Genomic DNA, 24,139 nt, shown 5'->3' with positions numbered 1-24,139 from the left:
TGTCACCACGAGGAGGCGGGGTTATCATGCCATATCACAGGACTGATGATGTCACAGCAAGGAGGCGGGGTTATCAGGCCATGTTTCAGGACTGATGTCACAGCAAGGAGGCGGGGGTTACATGACTGATGATGTCACAACGAGGAGGCAGGATTATCAGGAGGACTGATGTCACAGTGAGGAGGCGAGGTTATCAGGAGAACTGATAATGTCACAGGAGGCAGGGTTATCAGGAGGACTGTTGTCACAGTGAGGAGGCGGGGTTATCAGGAGAGCTGGTGATGTCACAATGAGGAGGTGGGGTTATCAGGAGAGCCGGTGATGTCACAATGAGGAGGTGGGGTTATCAGGAGAGCCGGTGATGTCACAGTGAGGAGGCGGGGTTATCTGGAGAGCTGGTGATATACCTTGTAATAGGACCGATGATGTCACAGCAAGGAGGCGAGGTTATCAGACCTTGTTACAGGACTGATGATATTACAGCAAGGAGGCGTGGTTATCAGGCCTTGTTACAGGACTGATGATGTCACAGAAAGGAGGCGGGGTTGTCATGCTTTATCACAGGACTGATGTCACAGTGAGGAGGCGGGGTTATCAGGCCTTGTTACAGGACTGATGATGTCACAGCAAGGAGGCGGGGTTATGCCATATCACAAGACTGATGATGTCACAGTGAGGAGGCAGGGTTATCAGGCCATGTTTCAGGACCGTTGTCACAAGGAGGTGGGGTTATCAGGCCATGGTACAGGACTGATGATGTCACATTGAGGAGGCGGGGTTATCAGGTCATGTTTCAGGACTGATGTCACAGCGAGGAGGCAGGGTTATCAGGAGAGCCGGTGATGTCACAGTGAGGAGGCGGGGTTATCAGGAGAGCCGGTGATGTCACAGTGAGGAGGCGGGGTTATCAGGAGAGCCGGTGATGTCACAGTGAGGAGGCGGGGTTATCAGGAGAGCCGGTGATGTCACAGCGAGGAGGCGGGGTTATCAGGAGAGCCGGTGATGTCACAGTGAGGAGGCGGGGTTATCAGGAGAGCCGGTGATGTCACAGCGAGGAGGCGGGGTTATCAGGAGAGCTGGTGACATCATGCCCTGTTACAGGACTGATGATGTCACACACACAGTAATCTGGGAAGAACTGATGTCACACAATTTATAGTTATGTTACAGCCAAGAACACCATTTTCTTTCCTTTACATAACTGTCTTTAATCCCCGTTTTCCTGGCCAGATACACACAATACCAAATATACTGCACCTGCGGATCACGTCTTCTCCACGTATAATACAACACAGTAAACGTCACGTAGATCGTTTATCGCTTCTCAAAACCCACATTACAAACAAAAACCTATTGTGGGCCGAGCAGGCACTGAGAGGAGTAGCTATAAAAATACAAAATTCCTTCATAGCAGCAATATGGTTTATGGTAATATAAAAAAGGGATCCCCAGATGCTGCCTCTCTGCCCCGACCACCCCGACTTATTTATGGCAGCGTGAACATAAAATAAAGGTTGCATAAGACAAGGCGAGAACAATTAAAACGCAGTTTATATAAAAAAAAGAAAATCTCATAATTGCAGCTTCTCAGAATCTAAAGTATAGCTGATCGGTGAGATTTATCTGCAGTACTGCTGGTGGCCCCACGGGGGCGCAACCTCACATCCTGAGGATCTGCCTTTTATGGCTGGTGACGGGACCTGCAGATATAGAAAGGAAGGGGGAGGGGAGCCTCGTTTTCTTATTGCTATTGTAGGAAGCTGCTTACATTGGACTTTGCTGAAATGCTCAATGCTGCTGTGGGTGCACAACCCTCTGATTGTTCTCTACTCATAACAAGAACCTGTTATACGCAGCACTGTTGTGCATTTGTGTAAATATATAGTTAAAAAAAAAAAGTACCGCAAAACTGCAGTGCACAAAACAATATTACCGCAAACCCCTCTCCAGACAGAGCTATCTTTTGGATTCTTGCTCTTGTGTACAGTTACTCATTGTCAAATTGTACCCTGAGGCCTAGGAGGACTATTCCTGGGAGGGCAGAGAGGCGAGGCGAGGAGACGAGGGCGGAGAGGCGAGGCGAGGAGACGAGGGCGGAGAGGCGAGGAGAGGAGACGAGGGCGGAGAGGCGACGAGGGCGGAGAGGCGAGGAGAGGAGACGAGGGCGGAGAGGCGAGGAGAGGAGACGAGGGCGGAGAGGCGAGGAGAGGAGACGAGGGCGGAGAGGCGAGGAGAGGAGACGAGGGCGGAGAGGCGAGGAGAGGAGACGAGGGCGGAGAGGCGAGGAGAGGAGACGAGGGCGGAGAGGCGAGGAGAGGAGACGAGGGCGGAGAGGCGAGGAGAGGAGACGAGGGCGGAGAGGCGAGGCGAGGAGACGAGGGCGGAGAGGCGAGGCGAGGAGACGAGGGCGGAGAGGCGAGGAGACGAGGGCGGAGAGGCGAGGAGACGAGGGCGGAGAGGCGAGGAGACGAGGGCGGAGAGGCGAGGTGCAGCCTTTGTGGGATTGAGATGGTGCTGGGACTTCTTGCTGGGAAAGGGGAAGGCGAAGCAAGAGCTGCACGATTTACAGCCTAGAGAACACAGAGCCGCTATAGAAAGCTGTGAACGGAGAGACAATCCTGACCTGTTTTCAAAGGCCAAGTACTAAAAAAAAAGTTTAACATTAAGGCGACTGGTTTGGGGTCAGACTATGGCAGGAGCAACGGGGAGGAAGAGAGGGAATGGAAACCCTCAAAAACTGCAAAATGCTTAGATCATCTCTACCCAATGGCGCCAGGCATATGTCTATGGCCATTCACGAGGCATCTTCCAGTTGATGGCGCTACTTTTTGATCCTGTGGCTCATGTGATAAGCAACATTTGAGGAATCATTGGTTAATGTTTCACAGCGATGAAATGAGAAGACCTCTTAAAGTCAACAGTAAAGACGAGAAAGACCCAGACTGCATCTCGTCAAGGTCGTGACCACCAGCCCAGATATTCTTGTGCTTTTTAGATTTTTTGCAACTTTTTTTCCCTAAGTTTTACATCGATCTGGTTGCGTAAGCCGGGAGGTCGTCCTTGGCTCCGATGGAAGACTGTAGAAATCACAAATGACCGGACGGCGAGTGAAGGATCTTCCTCGTACTACGTCCGAATCCTCCGCTTGTCGTCAAAAAGGCTCTTCAGCATGTAAACCTGGAGGAAGGCCACAACGACCAGCACCCCGAGGTTCACGGCCGACCAGAAGGTCACCCTGTCCAGGTTGCTCTCTTGAAGGTTGCGGTCTCTGGCTTCGAAGGCTCGGAGGACGGTCTGCATCTGCATGCTGCGCTCCAGCCTGGACTTCATACTCTCGATGGAGTCCTACCAGGAAACGAGAAGATGATGAGGTCACACAGGAGGAATATTTTTTTTAAGCAAGAATATGCCGTATATACTCGAGTATAAGCTGAGATTTTCAGCCCATTTTTTTTTTGACTGAACGTGCCCTCTCTTGGCTTATACTCGAGTCATGGTCAGCGGGTAAAGGGGAGCAACGCTGTCACATACTCACCTGCTCCTGGCGCAGTCCCTGCATGTCCCACGGTCTCCGGCGCCGCAGCTCTTCCTCTGGTCAGCGGTCATGTGGTACCGCTCATTAAAGTAATGAATACGGATTCCACTCCCATAGGATTCCACTCCCATAGGGGTAGAGCCGCATATTCATTAATGTAATGAGCGGTACCAGTGACCGTTGAACAGAGGAAGAAGCTTTGGCGCCGGAGATCATCTGTCCGGGAGAAGCTGCCAGGGACCGCGCCGGGAGCAGGTGAGTATTTCATATTCACCTTTCCACGTTCCACCGCCGCTCCGTCTTCTGAGTCCTCTGCAGTGACTCGGCCTGAACAGTCAGTGCGGAGAGACGGGACGCTGAGGAGCAGCAGGCAGCAAGAGAGGTGAGTATTTTTTTTTATTGCAGGAGCAGCATTACATGTGGCACATTTTTATATGGAGCATCTTACGGGGCTATAATGAACTGGAGCATTATATGGGGTGTATTTTGTATGGAGCATCTTACGGGGCTATAATGAACTGTATGGAGCATTATATGGTGCGTATTTTGTATGGAGCATCTTAGGCTACTTTCACACTAGCGTCGTTTGCAATACGTCGCAATGCGTCGTTCAGGAGAAAAAACGCATCCTGCAAAGTTGTCTGCAGGATGCGTTTTTTCCCCATAGACTTACATTACCGACGCATTGCCACACGTCGCAACCGTCGTGCGATGGTTGCGTCATGATTTGGCGGACCGCCGGCACAAAAAAACGTTACATGCTACTTTTTTTGTGCGTCGAGTCCGCCATTTTCGACCGCGCATGCGTGGCTGAAACTCCACCCCCTCCTCCCCAGATCTTGCAATGAAGCAGCGGAAGCGTCGAAAGACTGCTTCCGCTGCCCACGTCGGGCATTTATTTCACAGCATGTGTCGGTACGTCGGCCCGACGCACTGCACTGCTAGCTCATGATCTGTATGGAGCATTATATGGGGCCCCTGGTTCAATATGGATATTCCAAAACACAACCTACTGATGTCTCAATTAATTTTACTTTTATTGGTATCTCTTATTTTTGACATTTACTAGTAGCTGCTGCATTTCCCACCCTAGGCTTATACTCGAGTCATTAAGTTTTCCCAGTTTTTTGTGGCAAAATTAGGGGGGTCGGCTTATACTCGAGTATATACGGTAGTTTTAGCTTTACCTTTATATCTTCTATCTTTATATCCAAGAGCTCATCCGGCTCCACTATATCCGCCCAGCTGTCCGGCTCGTCGTCTCCCTGCTGAGTGTCAAAGATCAACTCGAAGAAAACCAACTTCTCTGAGATGGTGCTGAACGAGTTATCGAAGCAAATCATGTAGTCTCCAGCCTCTGTGGGCTCCACCCTGCAAAAAATGACATGTTCCATATAAAAAAAAAAAAAAAAAAATTAAAAACTATATTACTCCAAATATATAAAAATATACAAGTGCTTCTCACAAAATCATCAAAAAGTTAGTTTATTTCAGCTCTTCAATACAAAAAGTGAAACTCATATATTCTATAGAGTCATTACAGAGTGATCTATTCCAAGTGTTTATTTCTGTTAATGTTGATGATTATGGCTTACAGCCAATGAAAACCCAAAAGTCATTATCTCGGTAAATTAGAATACTTTATAACACCAGCTTGAAAAATGATTTTAAAATCCGGAATGTTGTCCTACTGAAATGTATGTTCAGTAAATGCACTCAATACTTGGTCGGGCTCCTTTTGCATCAATGCGGCGTGGCATGGAGGAGATCAGTCTGTGGCACTGCTGAGGGGTTATGGAAGCCCAGGTTGCTTTGATAGCAGCCTTCAGCTTGTCTGCATTGTTGGGTCTGGTGTCTCTCATCTTCCTCTTGACAATACTCCATAGATTCTCTATGGGGTTAAGGTCAGGTGAGTTTGCTGCCAATCAAGCACAGTGATACTGTTGTTTGTAAACCAGGTATTGGTACCTTTGGCAGTGTGGACAGGGGCCAAGTCCTGCTGGAGAATGACATTTCCATCTCCAAAAAGCTTGTCGGCAGTGGGAAGCATGAAGTGCTCTAATCTCCTGGTAGACGGCTGCGCTGACTTTGGTCTTGATAAAACACAGTGGACCTACACCAGCAGATGACATGGCTCCCCAAACCATCACTGATTGTGGAGACTTCACACTAGACCTCCAGCAGCTTGGATTGTGGCCTCTCCACTCTTCCTCCAGACTCTGGGACCTTGGTTTCCAAATGAAATGCAAAATTTACTTTCATCTGGAAACAACACAGTCATGCTGCTGCAGTGCAGTATAGCGCAACCTCCACCAGGGGGAGCTGGTGAGGGAAGGAGTCAGGACACGCAGCGTAGCACCACAGAGCAGCAGCACAGGCGCCACCGAGTGGCGAGAGAGAGGGGGAAAAAAACCAAAAACACACTTAGAGGCAGAAGTACCAGAGGTCGCAGCAGTACACGTGGTCAGAAACAAGCCAGAGGTTCAGCAACGGTTGGTAGTGGACAAGACAAAGACAGAAGGCAGAAGCGAGTCCGAATGCAAGCCAAGTCGAAACCAGGGAATCAAACAAACTTAGAGGGAAACACTGGAAAAGGACACAGAGACGGAGTCAACAGACAAGGGGCAAGTCAGGGATCACAGCAGGACCAATCAAGATCTCCCAGAGTCAGGTACACACGCCGATTGCAGAACTATAGCTGACACTGCCAGCAGGATGCATTGGAGCTAAATAGCAAACCTGAACCCAGAATGAGGCAGAGCAAAGTTAACCCTTGACATGATCAAAAGGGGAAAAGGGCAGACCGGACTTAAACCCGGAACGGATCATGACAAACATTGGACCACTGACAACAGTCCAGTTCTTTTCCTCCTTGGCCCAGGTAAGACGCTTCTGGTGTTGTCTGTTGATCATGAGTGGCTGACACAAAGAATGTGACACTTGTAGCCCATGTCCTGGATACGTCTGTGTGTGGTGGCTCCTGAAGCAATGACTCCAGCAGCAGTCCACTCCTTGTGACTCTCACCCAAATTTTCGAATGGCCTTTTAACAATCCTTCCAAGGCTGCGGTTATCCCGGTTGCTTGTGCACCTTTTTCTACCACACTTTTTCCTTCCACTCCACTCTCCATTAATATGCTTGGATACAGCACTCTGTGAACAGCCGGCTTCTTCAGCAGTGACCTTTTGTGGCTTCCCCTCCTTGTGGAGTGTGTCAGTGACTGCCTTCTGGACATCTGTCAGGTCAGCAGTCTTCCCCATGATTGTGGAGCTACTGACACAGACTAAGGGACCTTTATAAATGCTTAGGAAGCCTTTGCAGGTGTTTTTTGTTAATTATTCTAATTTACTGAGATAATGACTTTTGGGTTTTCATTGGCTGTAAGCCATAATCACCAACATTAACAGAAATAAACACTTGAAATAGATCACTCTGTGTGTAATGACTATATAATATAAGAGTTTCACTTTTTGTATTGAAGAAATTAAATAAATTAACTTTTGATGATATTCTAATTTAGTGAGAAGCGCCTGCATATAAAAATATTACATTCCAACACCTATAATAACACAAATACCTGCACTGGGAAAGTGTCAGCAGAAATCCACCTATTGTTACATCAGGGGTTAATGTTAAACATAATAATATATAAAATAAGTCAACAAAAAAATTATCTATAAAGAAAAAAAAATGTACAAAAATAAGCACAAATCTTGCAATTCTCATGACGGACACTAGGTGTAATACTAAACTCACATGTCCTGTCCAGAAACATTTTCATTAGTCTCATCACAAACAGGATAACAATCTATAATATAACGCTGGGAGCGTCACTCTGTCCGAAGCCTTTATAGACTGCGCAAGTGCAAGCGCCGGCGCAGTCTGGACCCCACAGAGTGACGCTCCCAGGAGATCGCGGTGTGCGTAAGCGCTGAACGCACACCGCGATCTCCAACGGAGAAGCAGGGACGAGCCAGGAGGGTGAGTATGCAATATTTACCTGTCCTCCGTTCCACCGACGCGATTCCAGGCCGTGAATGTCCCCCTGCTCCCGGAATCGGCGCCTGCGCAGTCCGCGCTTTCCGGCGCCATTTTCTTGAAGAAAATGGTGCCGGCAAGCGCGGACGCCTGTGACGTTCAGTTCAGAGGGCACGATGATGCGCTTAATGCGCGCCGCCCTCTGACTGAACAGTCACAGTCAGAGGACCCGGAAGACGGAGCGGTGGAACGGGGGACAGGTAAATATAGCAAGTGCCGGGGGCCTGAGCTAGCGGCGACTCCGGCACCTGACCCCCACAGCGCGCCGGTGTCCCCGCCAGGGTGGATTGATTTAAATCACGCCGATTTAAATCATGATTTAAATCACGATTTAAATCAAAAGATTTTTTTCTATTTAAATCGGATCGATTTAAATCATGATTTTAATCATGATTTAAATCACTGATTTAAATCAAAAGGTTTTTTTTAATATAAATCACGATTAAAATGAGAAGTGAGAGCAGTGCGCATGTGCGCCCATAGTTACACGGACGAAACTAGGGGCAACGATCTAACGCCAGGGTGAGGGGGGGACCCCAAAGTAAGTAAAAATCTTTTTTGTTTTACTATATGGCAATAGGTAGGTGTTTAAAAGCAGCATGTCTTAATTGTATAAACTATTAATAGCCTCCACATTTTGTTCATACTGCCCCTTTAATTCCACACTTCTAGCTTGGTTTCACTTTTGGTTTAGTTTCTTTTTCCATTCAGTTGACATGCCCAAACTTGTTGGATAGTCAGCATCCTACAGAAACCTCTGGAAGAGCATGGCATTGTGAATGTTACACATATACAGCCTTTATTCTACTGAGTTAAACAACTCAGCTTTATCTCATGATGGAAGAACCTTTGGATGGTAAAATATTTTCCTCAAAAAGCAGTTTATTGAAAAAAATCCGATTTAAATCAAAAAAATCCGATTTAAATCAAAAAAATCCGATTTTTTTGATTTTTTTAAAAAAACATTGATTTTTATCCACCCTGGTCCCCGCCTGCTCAGGCCCCCAGCACAGCCGCCCGCACTCTCACCACCGCCACGCACTCTCACCACCGCCACGCACAGCCGCCCACACTCACCACCGCCACGCACAGCCGCCCGCACTCACCACCGCCACGCACAGCCGCCCGCACTCAGCACAGCCGCCCGCACTCAGCACAGCCGCCCGTATTCAGCACAGCCGCCCGTATTCAGCACAGCCGCCCGCACTCAGCACCGCCGCGCACAGCCGCCCGCACTCACCACCGCCACGCACAGCCGCCCGCACTCACCACCGCCACCCACAGCCGCCCGCACTCACCACCGCCACCCACAGCCGCCCGCACTCACCACCGCCACCCACAGCCGCCCGCACTCACCACAGCCGCCTGCACTCACCACAGCCGCCCGCACTCACCACAGCCGCCCGCACTCACCACAGCCGCCCGCACTCACCACAGCCGCCCGCACTCACCACAGCCGCCCGCACTCACCACAGCCGCCCGCACTCACCACAGCCGCACTCGGGCAGTAGAGCCGGAGAGAGAAAGATGGGAGCAACATATGGCAGAATGGAAACAAGAACAGGCAGAATGGGTGCAGCACATGACAGAATGGGGGCACAGGATGCGAGCAGCACATGACAGAATGATTGTGCACGATGGGAGCAGCACATGACAGGATGGGGGTGCAGGATGGGAGCACATGACAGGATGGGGCACAGGATGGGAGCAGCACACATGACAGGATGGGGGTGTAGGATGGAGCAGCATATGACAGGATGGGGATGCAGGATGGAGCAACACATGACAGGATGGGGGCGCAGGATGGAGCAGCACATGACAGGATGGGGATTGTTATGACCCCAGTGGACAGGGTCTCAGAGGAACGTGTAAGTCTGCAAGATACAAAAATCCAGCTCATAGGGCTGTGGTAACTGGGTTGACCAAATAGCTACTCCTAACGCCAACACTAGAAGTAGCCGGGGATCATGCCTACGGTGATCGCTAGATGACTCGCGCCAGCCGGAGAATCTAACTACCCCTAGGAGAAGAAAACAAAGACCTCTCTTGCCTCCAGAGAAAGGGACCCCAAAGCAAGATACAAGCCCCCCACAAATAATAACGGTGAGGTAAGAGGAAATGACAAACACAGAAATGAACCAGGTTCAGCAAAGAGAGGCCAGCTTACTAATAGCAGAATATAGCAAGATAACTTATCTGGTCAACAAAAACCCTATAAAAATCCACGCTGGAGATTCAAGAACCCCCGAACCGTCTAACGGTCCGGGGGGAGAACACCAGCCCCCTAGAGCTTCCAGCAAAGGTCAGGATACAGATAGGAACAAGCTGGACAAAAATACCAAACAAAACAAAAGCAAAAAGCAAAGAAGCAGACTTAGCTTGAAAAACAGGAACCAGGATCAGAGGACAAGAGCACAACAGATTAGCTCTGATTTCAACGATGCCAGGCATTGAACTGAAGGTCCAGGGAGCTTATATAGCAACGCCCCTGAACTAACGGCCCAGGTGAGGATATAGGAAAAGACAGAAGCTCCAGAGTCAAATCACTAATGACCACTAGAGGGAGCAAAAAGCAAAATCACAACAGGGGATGCAGGATGGAGCAGCACATGACAGGATGGGGGCGCAGGATGGAGCAGCACATGACAGGATGGGGGCGCAGGATGGAGCAGCACATGACAGGATGGGGACGCAGGATGGAGCAGCACATGACAGGATGGGGGCGCAGGATGGAGCAGCACATGACAGGATGGGGGCGCAGGATGGAGCAGCACATGACAGGATGGGGGCGCAGGATGGAGCAGCACATGACAGGATGGGGGCGCAGGATGGAGCAGCACATGACAGGATGGGGATGCAGGATGGAGCAGCACATGACAGGATGGGGGCGCAGGATGGAGCAGCACATGACAGGATGGGGGCGCAGGATGGAGCAGCACATGACAGGATGGGGATGCAGGATGGAGCAGCACATGACAGGATGGGGGCGCAGGATGGAGCAGCACATGACAGGATGGGGGCGCAGGATGGAGCAGCACATGACAGGATGGGGGCGCAGGATGGAGCAGCACATGACAGGATGGGGGCGCAGGATGGAGCAGCACATGACAGGATGGGGACGCAGGATGGAGCAGCACATGACAGGATGGGGACGCAGGATGGAGCAGCACATGACAGGATGGGGATGCAGGATGGAGCAGCACATGACAGGATGGGGGCGCAGGATGGAGCAGCACATGACAGGATGGGGGCGCAGGATGGAGCAGCACATGACAGGATGGGAGAGCAAGATGAGAGCAGCACATACCAGGATGGAGGCCATATACCAATATAAATGCTCGCCACCCGGGCGTAGAACGGGTTCAATAGCTAGTGACTTATAACACAGGATCCACCATAGGTGATGTCACAGCTCACCTCCTCCTCCTGTACAGTGACTGATAACACCTCTATATACAGTAGATAACACAGGATCCACCATTCACAATAGGTGATGTCACAGCTCACCTCCTCCTCCTGTACAATGACTGATAACACCTCTATATACAGTAAAGCTGAGCTCCTACTCCCCCACATAATCAACTCTTCCCATAATCGTGAGATACCAGTTGCCCCTGTAGAGGATTATGGACGGGGGTCGTCCCAACAAGTACTTCAAGATTTAGGAGTGAGACCCATCCCAGAAGCAAACACAGAAGGTCCAGGGCCGGCGTCAGAGGTGAGTGATGTGTGACCAGTCTAAGGGTCAGATAACAAGTCACGTTTGATTTTTTAATTTTTTTTTTAAAGTAAAAGCGGTAACTGATCACTTACGTGTGAACGCCATCAGATCTCCTCCTCTCCATAATCAGAAGGATCCCGGACGGGGTGGTGACCGAGAAATCCACGTCCAGGCCAGCTCCTCCAATCACCTGGGAGAGAAGGGACGACATCATCTCACAAATCACAGTAACAGATCCAGACCCAGAGTGCAGCTCTGGAGTATAATACAGGATGTAACTCTGGATCAGTAATGTAATATATGTACACAGTGACTGCACCAGCAGAATAGTGAGTGCAGCTCTGGAGTATAATACAGGAGGTAACTCAGGATCAGTAATGTAATGTATGTACACAGTGACTGCACCAGCAGAATAGTGAGCGCAGCTCTGGAGTAGAATACAGGATGTAACTCAGGATCAGTAATGTAATGTATGTACACAGTGACTGCACCAGCAGAATAGTGAGTGCAGCTCTGGGGTATAATACAGGATGTAACTCAGGATCAGTAATGTAGTGTATGTACACAGTAACTGCACCAGCAGAATAGTGAGTGCAGCTCTGGGGTATAATACAGGATGTAACTCAGGATCAGTAATGTAATGTATGTACACAGTGACTGCACCAGCAGAATAGTGAGTGCAGCTCTGGAGTATAATACAGGATGTAACTCAGGATCAGTAATGTGATGTATGTACACAGTGACTGCACCAGCAGAATAGTGAGTGCAGCTCTGGAGTATAATACAGGATGTAACTCAGGATCAGTAATGTAATGTATGTACACAGTGACTGCACCAGCAGAATAGTGAGTGCAGCTCTGGAGTATAATACAGGAGGTAACTCAGGATCAGTAATGTAATGTATGTACACAGTGACTGCACCAGCAGAATAGTGATTGCAGCTCTGGGGTATAATACAGGATGTAACTCAGGATCAGTAATGTATGTACACAGTGACTGCACCAGCAGAATAGTGATTGCAGCTCTGGGGTATAATACAGGATGTAACTCAGGATCAGTAATGTATGTACACAGTGACTCCACCAGCAGAATAGTGAGTGCAGCTCTGGAGTATAATACAGGATGTAACTCAGGATCAGTAATGTAATGTATGTACACAGTGACTGCACCAGCAGAATAGTGAGTGCAGCTCTGGGGTATAATACAAAATGTAACTCGGGATCAGTAATGTAATGTATGTACACAGTGACTGCACCAGCAGAATAGTGAGTGCAGCTCTGGGGTATAATACAGGATGTAACTCGGGATCAGTAATGTAATGTATGTACACAGTGACTGCACCAGCAGAATAGTGAGTACAGCTCTGGGGTATAATACAGGAGGTAACTCAGGATCAGTAATGTAATGTATGTACACAGTGACTGCACCAGCAGAATAGTGAGTGCAGCTCTGGGGTATAATACAGGATGTAACTCAGGATCAGTAATGTAATGTGTACACAGTGACTGCACCAGCAGAATAGTGAGTGCAGCTCTGGAGTATAATACAGGATGTAACTCAGGATCAGTAATGTAATGTATGTACACAGTGACTGCACCAGCAGAATAGTGAGTGCAGCTCTGGGGTTTAATACAGGATGTAACTCAGGATCAGTAATGTAATGTATGTACACAGTGACTGCACAAGCAGAATAGTGAGCACAGCTCTGGGGTATAATACAGGATGTAACTCAGGATCAGCAGAATAGTGAGTGCAGCTCTGGAGTATAATACAGGAGGTAACTCAGGATCGGCAGAATAGTGAGTGCAGCTCTGGAGTATAATACAGGAGGTAACTCAGGATCGGCAGAATAGTGAGTGCAGCTCTGGAGTATAATACAGGAGGTAACTCAGGATCAGCAGAATAGTGAGTGCAGCTCTGGAGTATAATACAGGATGTAACTCAGGATCAGTAATGTAATGTATGTACACAGTGACTGCACCAGCAGAATAGTGAGTGCAGCTCTGGAGTATAATAGAGGATGTAACTCAGGATCAGCAGAATAGTGAGTGCAGCTCTGGAGTATAATACAGGAGGTAACTCAGGATCAGCAGAATAGTGAGTGCAGCTCTGGGGTATAATAGAGGATGTAACTCAGGATCAGCAGAATAGTGAGTGCAGCTCTGGGGTACACCAGTGGGCAGTCCTGATGTGGTACCCCCCAGTAACACGTACAACACATGCCCACTGCCCCAGCATACACCTTTGCCCCGCACATACCTGGTACTCCACCTCCATGCTGGCATTGTACAGCGCCGGCTGGTAGAAGCACTCCTGTCTCCCGGCCGGCAGCAGGAAGGTGAGCTCCGAGTCCTGCGGTTGGTTCAGCCCCGCGGATATCAGCGGGAGCAGCAGCAGCACCAGGCCGCGTACAGAAGCCATAAGCTCGGCTGGTGCTCGGCTCTGCCTCGGAGGCGGCTTCCGCCCACACTGCTCCGTCACTCATTGCTTCACACAGCCCTCAGGTTCTTCACGCTGGCTCCTCATTGGGCCAGGGAGCCATCGCTCTACATGTCTCCTCTTCCTATTGGATGTCATAGACAAGCACCGCCCCTCAAGTGATCCTCCATGTAAGGGCAAGAAGCTGACCTGTACCAATGAGATTGGTGGGCCTGTACCTGCCTGACCTCTGACCTCCGACCTCTGCCCGGGAGGGGGAGCGTGCGTGTTTCCCATTGAGATGAATAGCATTTTTTGTGGGGTATTTTTGGAGCTGGCCAGCTGGAGCATAGCCTGACATTCCCATGGGCCCGCTGTTCACCAGGTGAACTGTCCTCTCTGGCTCAGCAGACCGCCCTTCTCTATGCACAGAGACACCGACAAGAAAAGTCTACTGGAGGCTTTGCTGGAGAAATGGCGTCTGTCGCCACAGTCAGATCTTCGCCGTCATTGTCTGGGCTCCAAAACCCTGTACATACAAGAGGCAGCGTGAAATGAAGAGGAAAATGTAAATGTACAGGAAATATACCAGTGCCTGTTAGAAGAACCGCTCTAGGCTGATAAATGGCGGCGACCGATCAGATCGATGAAAGTCAGCGAATTACTGGCGGACGAACATTCTACAGGGAGCATTCTGTTACCGAGCACTCCCGTCTCGGCGTCCTAAGACCCAGAGTGACCGCTCAGCCGCTCCGTGGGGTCGAGGGCGTGCTGGGCCGTCAGTATCGTAACCGACAGCCCAGCCCTGGGGGGCTTCCTCCAAGTGTCCCCCGCTCAGCGTGATTACCGGGCTATTTAGCTGGCTGGATATGGTTAGACCGCTGCCAGTTGTCGCCTCGCTCAGTGATGTGTTCGCTCTCTGCTCTCATTCTCTAATCTTTGTTGCTGGACCTTGAATTTGCCTTTTGACGCCTTTTATATTACCCATGTTGCCTTTGACACTCTCTGACCCCAGATGTTGTCTATGACTTTCTGATTGTCTTACCCCTTTGTCTTTGCCGTACATTCCTAGCATTTGACATCGGACTCCCTGATTTCCCCGCATCATGGATTGTCCATGAGAAGTGACTCACAATTCTATTACCCAACATTCCATTACCGAGCATTGTAATATCGTGCATTAATAATAATAATTTTTATTTATATAGCGCCAACATATTCCGCAGCACTTTACAATTAAGCGGGGACATGTACAGACAAATTCAATACAAGTTAAGACAATTTAAACAGTGACATTAGGAGTGAGGTCCCTGCTCGCAAGCTTACAATCTACAATTCTATTACCGAGCACAGCTGTCTATTACCGAGCATTCTATTCCCGAGCATTCTATTACTGAGCATTCTATTACTGAGCATTCTATTACCGAGCATTCTATTACTGAGCATTCTAATACCGAGCATTCTAATACCGAGCATTCTAATACCGAGCATTCTATTACTGAGCATTCTAATACCGAGCATTCTAATACCGAGCATTCTATTACTGAGCATTCTAATACCGAGCATTCTATTACTGAGCAGTCTGTTACCGAGTATTCCATTACCAAGCATTCTATACTGAGCATTCTATTGCCAAACATTCTAATACCAAGCATTCTATTACTGAGCAGTCGATTACCGAGCATTCTATTACTGAGCATTCTAATACCGAGCATTCTATTACTAAGCATTCTAATACTGAGCATTCTATTACTGAGCTATTATTACTGAGCAGTCTATTACTGAGCAGTCTATTACTGAGCAGTCTATTACTGAGCATTCTATTACTGAGCATTCTATTACCGAGCATTCCATTACCGGACTTTCTAATACCGAGCATTCTATTACTGAACATTCTATTACCAAGCATTCCATTACCGGACTTTCTAATACCGAGCATTCCATTACCGGACTTTCTAATACCGAGCATTCCATTACCGGACTTTCTAATACCGAGCATTCTATTACTGAGCATTCTAATACCGAGCATTCTATTACTGAGCATTCTAATACCGAGCATTCTATTACCGGAATTTCTAATACCGAGCATTCTAATACCGAGCATTCTATTACTGAGCAGTCTGTTACCGAGTATTCCATCACCAAGCATTCTATACTGAGCATTCTATTGCCAAACATTCTAATACCAAGCATTCTATTACTGAGCAGTCGATTACTGAGCATTCTATTACTGAGCAGTCTATTACTGAGCATTCTATTACCGAACATTCCATTACCGAACATTCTATTACTGAGCATTCTATTACTGAGCATTCTATTACCGAGCATTCAATTACCAAGCATTCTATTCCCGAACATTCTATTACCAAACATTCCATTACCGAGCATTCTATTACCGAGCATTCTAATACTGAGCATTCTATTACCGAGCATTCCATTACCAAGCATTCTATTACTGAGCATTCAAATACCGAGCATTCTATTACTGAGCAGTCTGCTACCGAGTATTCAATTACCAAGCATTCTATACTGAGCATTCTAATACCGAGCATTCTATTGCCAAGCATTCTAATACCGAGCATTCTATTACTGAGCAGTCGATTACTGAGCAAGCATTCTATTACTGAGCTATTATTACCGAGCATTCTAATACCGAGCATTCTATTACTGAGCATTCTAATACCGAGCATTCTAATACTGAGCATTCTAATACTGAGCATTCTAATACCGAGCATTCTATTACTGAGCAGTCTGTTACCGAGTATTCCATTACCAAGCATTCTATACTGAGCATTCTATAGCCAAACATTCTAATACCAAGCATTCTATTACTGAGCAGTCGATTACTGAGCATTCTATTACTGAGCAGTCTATTACTGAGCAGTCTATTACTGAGCAGTCTATTACCGAACATTCCATTACCGAACATTCCATTACTGAGTATTCCATTACTGAGCATTCTATTACCGAGCATTCAATTACCAAGCATTCTATTCCCGAACATTCTATTACCAAACATTCCATTGCCGAGCATTCTAATACTGAGCATTCTATTACCGAGCATTCCATTACCAAGTATTCTATTACTGAGCATTCTATTACTGAGCAGTCTGTTACCGAGTATTCCATTACCAAGCATTCTATACTGAGCATTCTAATACTGAGCATTCTATTGCCAAGCATTCTAATACCGAGCTTTCTATTACTGAGCAGTCGATTACTGAGCATTCTATTACTGAGCATTCTAATACCGTGCATTCTATTAATGAGCATTCTATTACCGAGCATTCCATTACCGGACTTTCTAATACCGACCATTCTATTACTGAGCATTCTAATACCGAGCATTCTATTACTGAGCATTCTAATACCGAGCATTCTATTACTGAGCATTCTAATACCGAGCATTCTATTACTGAGCATTCTAATACCGAGCATTCTATTACTGAGCATTCTATTGCCAAACATTCTAATACCAAGCATTCTATTACTGAGCAGTCGATTACTGAGCATTCTATTACTGAGCGGTCTATTACTGAGCATTCTATTACCGAACTGTTATGATCCTTAGTGGCTGAGGATCACAGAATGAACTAGCTAAGTTACTGAACGTAGAACGAGCTGTAGGGAGGTGGTAACTGGACTGACCGCAAAACCTGATCCTAACAAACACACTAAAGGTAGCCGGTGAACGTGCCTAAATTCCTGGACGTCTCGACGCAGCCTGAGAAACTTGCTACCCCTATAGAGAAAGTAAGACCTCACTTGCCTCAGAGAAATGACCCCAAAGATATAGGAAGCCCCCAACAAATAATAACGGTGAGGTAAGGGGAAAATACAAAACGTAGAAATGAAAACAGATTCAGCAAATGAGGCCCACTAATACTAGATAGCAGAAGACAGGCAGGGAACTGTGCGGTCAGTAAAAAACCTTATACAAAATATCCACGCTGAGAATACAAGAACCCCCACACCAACTAACGGTGTGAGGGGAGAAACTCAGCCCCCTAGAGCTACCAGCAAGCAAGGAAATCACATATTAGCAAGCTGGACAAGGACAAATAAATAACCAAGAAACATATTGAACACTGATGAGCAAAAATAACCAAACAGAAACTTAGCTTCTCTTGGCGAGACTGATAACGAAGGGATTCAGGAGAGATCAAAATAGCACTGAATACATCGACAGCAGGCAACCACTGAAAGTCCAGGTGAGCTACATAGGAAACCAGCTAACAGATAACGAGACAGCTGAAGCCAGCCCCAGACCTGCAGAATGACACAAAGAGCCACCAGAGGGAGCCCAAAGACAGCACTCACACAGTACCACTTGTGACCACAAGAGGGAGCCCAAAAACAGAGTTCACAACAGTACCCCCCCCTTGAGGAGGGGTCACCGAACCCTCATCAAAACCCCCAGGGCGATCAGGATGAGCCACATGGAAGGCACGAACCAAATCGGCCGCATGAACATCAGAGGCAACAACCCAGGAATTATCCTCCTGACCATAGCCCTTCCACCTAAGGCTACTTTCACACTAGCGTTAACTGCATTCCGTCACAATGCGTCGTTTTGCCGAAAAAAACGCATCCTGCAAAAGTGTTTGCAGGATGCGTTTTTTCGCCATTGATTAACATTAAGCGACGCATTGTGACGGATTGCCACACGTCGCACCCGTCGTGCGACGGATGCGTCGTGCAGTGGCGGACCGTCGGGAGCAAAAAACGCTACATGTAACGTTTTTTGCTCACGACGGTCCGCTTTTTCCGACCGCGCATGCGCGGCCGGAACTCCGCCCCCACCTCCCCGCACCTCACAATGGGGCAGCGGATGCGCTGGAAAAATGCATCCGCTGCCCCCGTTGTGCGGCGGAGACAACGCTAGCGTCGGGAACGTCGGCCCGACGCACAGCGACGGGCCGAGCCCGATGCTAGTGTGAAAGAAGCCTAACCAAATACTGAAGCCTCCGTCTAGAAACACGAGAATCCAAGATCTTCTCCACCACGTACTCCAATTCGCCCTCAACCAGCACCGGGGCAGGGGGCTCAACAGAAGGAACCACAGGCACCACATACCTCCGCAACAAAGACCTATGGAACACGTTATGAATGGCAAACGACGCTGGGAGGTCCAAACGAAATGACACCGGGTTAAGGATTTCCAAAATCTTATAAGGACCGATGAAGCGAGGCTTGAATTTAGGAGAGGAGACCTTCATAGGAACATACCAAGAAGACAGCCATACCAAATCCCCAACACGAAGTCGGGGACCCACACCGCGACGGCGGTTGGCAAAGCGCTGAGCCTTCTCCTGTGACAACTTCAAATTGTCCACCACATGGTTCCAAATCTGCTGCAACCTATCCACCACAGAATCCACCCCAGGACAGTCAGAAGGCTCGACCTGACCCGAGGAGAAACGAGGATGAAAACCAGAATTGCAGAAAAAAGGCGAAACCAAAGTAGCAGAACTAGCCCGATTATTAAGGGCAAATGATACTGAAATTTGACCGTGATTTTATTCAGAAGACGATAATCTATACAAGGTCTCAGAGAACCATCCTTCTTGGCCACAAAAAAGAATCCTGCACCAAGAGGGGAGGAGGACGGGCGAATATGTCCCTTCTCTAAAGACTCCTTTATATAACTCCGCATCGCGGCATGTTCTGGCACAGACAAATTAAAAAGTCGTCCCTTAGGGAACTTACTACCAGGAATCAAATTTATAGCACAATCACAATCCCTATGAGGAGGCAGGGCACCGGATCTGGGCTCATCAAATACATCCTGGTAGTCCGACAAAAACTCAGGGACCTCAGAAGGAGTGGAAGAAGCAATTGACACCAAAGGAGCATCGCCATGAATCCCCTGGCAACCTCAACTTGAAACAGACATAGCTTTCCAATCCAAAACTGGATTATGAGCCTGCAGCCATGGCAGACCCAAAACGACAACATCATGCAAATTATGCAGCACAAGAAAGCGAATCACCTCCTGATGTACAGGAGTCATGCACATGGTCACTTGAGTCCAATACTGAGGCTTATTCTCAGCCAATGGTGTAGCATCAATTCCCCTCAGTGGAATAGGGAATTCCAAAGGCTCCAGGACCAAACCACAGCGCCTGGCAAATGACAAATCCATCAGGTTCAGGGCAGCACCTGAATCCACAAAAGCCATAACCGAATAGGAAGACAAAGAACAAATTAAAGTAACAGACAAAATGAATTTAGGCTGTATAGTACCAACGGTGACAGATTTAGCAATTTTTTTTACGCGCTTAGAGCATGCTGAGATAACATGAGTTGAATCACCACAGTAAAAGCACAACCCATTTTGACGTCTATGATCTTGCCGCTCAATTCTGGTCAGAATTCGGTCACATTGCATAGACTCAGGTCTCTGTTCAGAAAACACCGCCAGATGGTGCGCAGATTTGCGCTCCCGCAAACGCCGATCAATCTGAATGGCCAAAGCCATTGAGTCATTCAGACTTGCAGGCGTGGGGAACCCCACCATAACATTCTTAATGGCTTCAGAAAGACCTTCTCTGAAATTTGCAGCCAGGGCACACTCATTCCATTGAGTAAGCACCGACCATTTCCGAAATTTTTGACAATACACCTCAGCTTCATCCTGGCCCTGAGAGAGAGCCAGCAAGGCCTTTTCTGCCTGGTTCTCAAGATTAGGTTCCTCATAAAGCAATCCAAGCGCCAGAAAAAACGCATCCACATTCAGCAATGCAGGATCTCCTGGCACCAGGGAGAAAGCCCAATCTTGAGGGTCGCCACGTAACAGGGAGATAACAATTCTAACTTGCTGAGCGGAATCACCAGAGGAACGAGGTCTCAAACAAAGAAATAATTTACAATTATTCTTAAAATTCAGAAACCTGGATCTATCTCCAGAAAACAACTCAGGAATAGGTACTTTTGGCTCAGACATAGGACTGTGAACAACAAAATCCTGAATGCTTTGCACCCTTGCAGCAAGATGATCCACACTAGAAGTCAGACTCTGAATATCCATGTCTGCAGCTGAACTCAAAGCCACCCAGAGATTAAGGGGATGAGAGAAGCTGGACAGACTGCAGCAAAGGGAGAGGAAAAAAAAAAATTGTACTCAGGACTTCTCTTATCCCACTTCTGCGATGCATTAAACACTTTTTTGGCCTGCTGTACTGTTTTGATCCTTAGTGGCTGAGGATCACAGAATGAACTAGCTAAGTTACTGAACGTAGAACGAGCTGTAGGGAGGTGGTAACTGGACTGACCGCAAAACCTGATCCTAACAAACACACTAAAGGTAGCCGGTGAACGTGCCTAAATTCCTGGACGTCTCGACGCAGCCTGAGAAACTTGCTACCCCTATAGAGAAAGTAAGACCTCACTTGCCTCAGAGAAATGACCCCAAAGATATAGGAAGCCCCCAACAAATAATAACGGTGAGGTAAGGGGAAAATACAAAACGTAGAAATGAAAACAGATTCAGCAAATGAGGCCCACTAATACTAGATAGCAGAAGACAGGCAGGGAACTGTGCGGTCAGTAAAAAACCTTATACAAAATATCCACGCTGAGAATACAAGAACCCCCACACCAACTAACGGTGTGAGGGGAGAAACTCAGCCCCCTAGAGCTACCAGCAAGCAAGGAAATCACATATTAGCAAGCTGGACAAGGACAAATAAATAACCAAGAAACATATTGAACACTGATGAGCAAAAATAACCAAACAGAAACTTAGCTTCTCTTGGCGAGACTGATAACGAAGGGATTCAGGAGAGATCAAAATAGCACTGAATACATCGACAGCAGGCAACCACTGAAAGTCCAGGTGAGCTACATAGGAAACCAGCTAACAGATAACGAGACAGCTGAAGCCAGCCCCAGACCTGCAGAATGACACAAAGAGCCACCAGAGGGAGCCCAAAGACAGCACTCACACAGTACCACTTGTGACCACAAGAGGGAGCCCAAAAACAGAGTTCACAACACCGAACATTCCATTACCGAACATTCCATTACTGAGTATTCCATTACTGAGCATTCTATTACCGAGCATTCAATTACCAAGCATTCTATTCCCGAACATTCTATTACCAAACATTCCATTACTGAGCATTCTATTACCGAGCATTCTAATACTGAGCATTCTATTACTGAGCAGTCTGTTACCGAGCATTCCATTACCAAGCATTCTATTACTGAGCATTCAAATACCGAGCATTCTATTACTGAGCAGTCTGTTACCGAGTATTCCATTACCAAGCATTCTATACTGAGCATTCTAATACCGAGCATTCTATTGCCAAGCATTCTAATACCGAGCATTCTATTACTGAGCAGTCGATTACTGAGCATTCTATTACTGAGCTATTATTACTGAGCAGTCTATTACTGAGCAGTCTATTACTGAGCAGTCTATTACTGAGCAGTCTATTACTGAGCATTCTATTACCGAGCATTCAATTACCAAGCATTCTATTCCCGAACATTCTATTACCAAACATTCCATTACCGAGCATTCTATTACCGAGCATTCTAATACTGAGCATTTTATTACTGAGCATTCCATTACCAAGCATTCTATTACTAAGCAATCCATTACCGAACATTCTAATACCGAGCATTCTATAACTGAGCATTCTATTACTGAGCATTCCATTACCGAACATTCTAATACCAAGCATTCTATAACTGAGCATTCTACTTATGAGCATTCTATAACTGAGCATTCCATTGCCGAGCATTCCATTAGTGAGTATTCTATTACTGAGCATTCTAATACAGAGCATTCTATTACCGAGCATTTTTTTTACTGAGCAGTCTATTACCGAGCATTCCATTACCAAACATTCTAATACCGAACATTCTATTACTGAGCATTCTATTACTGAGCATTCTACTACCAAGCATTCTTTCATCAAGCATTCTATTACCGAACATTCTATTGCCGAACATTCTAATACCGAACAGTCTAATACCGAGCATTCTATTACTTGGAGGTTTCAACATGACAATGATCCAAAACACAAGGCCAAGTCGACCTGTCAATGGCTACAGCAGAACAAAGTGAAGGTTCTGGAGTGGCCATCTCAGTCTCCTGACATCAATATCATTGAGCCACTCTGGGGAGATCTCAAGCGCGCAATTTGATGCTAAACAGCCCAGGAATTTACAGGAACTGGAGGCTTTTTGCCAAGAAGAGTGGGCAGCTTTACGATCTGAGAAAATAAAGAACCTAATCCACAACTACCACAAAAGACTTCAAGCTGTCATTGATGTTAGAGGGGGCAATACACGTTATTAAGAAATGAGGTATGTAAGCTTTTGTTCAGGGTCATTTGGATGTTTTGGGTTGTCATTATGATTTAAAAAGAGAAAACACAGTAGTTTGACAATAAATGGCTTCACCCAAACACTAACCATGAGTGGAGAAAAAGTTTTGGTGTTATCATTCATATTCTCTGAAAAAAGGCCAAGAAAACAAAAATTCTGCCGGGGTATGTAAACTTTTGAGCACAAATGTAGTTACTCAGCTACTTTTAGCAGCTGTAGCGGAGCACGGAGCCGCCAGCTCCATACTCCATCACTTACTCCTGAAGGCCTCAGGTTGCTTTCTGCCTGCTGGAGGCCGGCCCCACACGGGTGTAATCCTGCAGCACAATGATGTTACTATATCGCGACACTGACATTTACTACAAAACAGGATTGAAGAAGAGACAGTGGCTGCAGTGGAAGCAAGGGCTGGATTAGGTGAGTATTAGTATTTATTTATTTTTCGTGTGGACTGTGGTGCCAATAACATAGCTCCCAACCATCCCTCATTGTGCGGGACTGTCCCGGTTTTGAGCCTTTGCCCCGTTGTCCAGCACAGGACTCTCTGCTTTCCGCAGACAGCAGGAGAAGCAGCCGACACGCCCCCTTGTGTTAAGCCATGCCCGGGGCCCTTACCCTTCTATATGGCTGCCTGCTTTCTGCACACAGGACCTGTGAAGAGGTCACAGGAGGGGAGGAGTCAGGGGTCACATGATCGGGACCTCCGTGGATTGCAGGACTCGGCTGTGCTGGTTGCCAACTTGCCACATGGTGCTGCAGGATGAGGTAAGTAATGCCTTGTGTGGAGTCAGGAGGTGTACAGTGTGGATGTAGCAGAGCCATGTGTGTACGAGGTGTATGGAGCGGAGCCGTGTGTGTATGAGGTGTATGGAGCGGAGCCGTGTGTGTACGAGGTATATGGAGCGGAGCCGTGTGTGTATGAGTTGTACGGAGCAGAGCCGTGTGTGTATGAGGTGTATGGAGCGGTGTGTGTATGAGGTGTATGGAGCGGAGCTAAATGTGTACGAGGTGTATGGAGCGGAGCCATGTGTGTATGAGGTGTACGGAGTGGAGCCGTGTGTGTATGATGTGTATGGAGCGGAGCC

At 47.4% G+C, this 24,139-nt stretch overlaps 2 protein-coding genes across 3 annotated transcripts in view; one reads left to right on the top strand and one right to left on the bottom strand.

Moving 5' to 3' along the window:
- C5H19orf38 (chromosome 5 C19orf38 homolog) overlaps window positions 1-24,139 on the top strand; it is a 71,354-nt gene that overhangs the window by 865 nt on the left and 46,350 nt on the right. The window contains exons 1-3 of one of the 2 annotated variants that reach the window (XM_077262001.1): window positions 13,894-15,292; window positions 15,440-15,500; window positions 22,298-23,033. The exons of the other annotated variant lie outside the window; for it this stretch is intronic. The gene's annotated coding sequence lies outside the window, so the exon portion shown is untranslated. Of the gene's footprint in view, window positions 1-13,893; window positions 15,293-15,439; window positions 15,501-22,297; window positions 23,034-24,139 lie in introns of those variants that run through there. 2 annotated transcript variants of the gene reach the window in all.
- On the bottom strand, window positions 1,536-13,837 carry TMED1 (transmembrane p24 trafficking protein 1). The gene is made up of 4 exons (XM_077261999.1): window positions 13,554-13,837; window positions 11,387-11,484; window positions 4,723-4,906; window positions 1,536-3,345 (listed from the first exon to the last, which is right to left on the bottom strand). Exons 1-4 carry the CDS (start codon window positions 13,713-13,715, stop codon window positions 3,127-3,129), a joined length of 663 nt encoding a protein of 220 aa, XP_077118114.1. The 5' UTR covers window positions 13,716-13,837; the 3' UTR covers window positions 1,536-3,126.

Source organism: Ranitomeya variabilis, chromosome 5, assembly GCF_051348905.1.
Source record: "Ranitomeya variabilis isolate aRanVar5 chromosome 5, aRanVar5.hap1, whole genome shotgun sequence".
Taxonomy (NCBI): Eukaryota; Metazoa; Chordata; class Amphibia; order Anura; family Dendrobatidae; genus Ranitomeya; species Ranitomeya variabilis.
The sequence above is the reverse complement of the archived record's forward strand: the minus strand, read 5'-3'. Positions and strand labels throughout refer to the sequence as shown.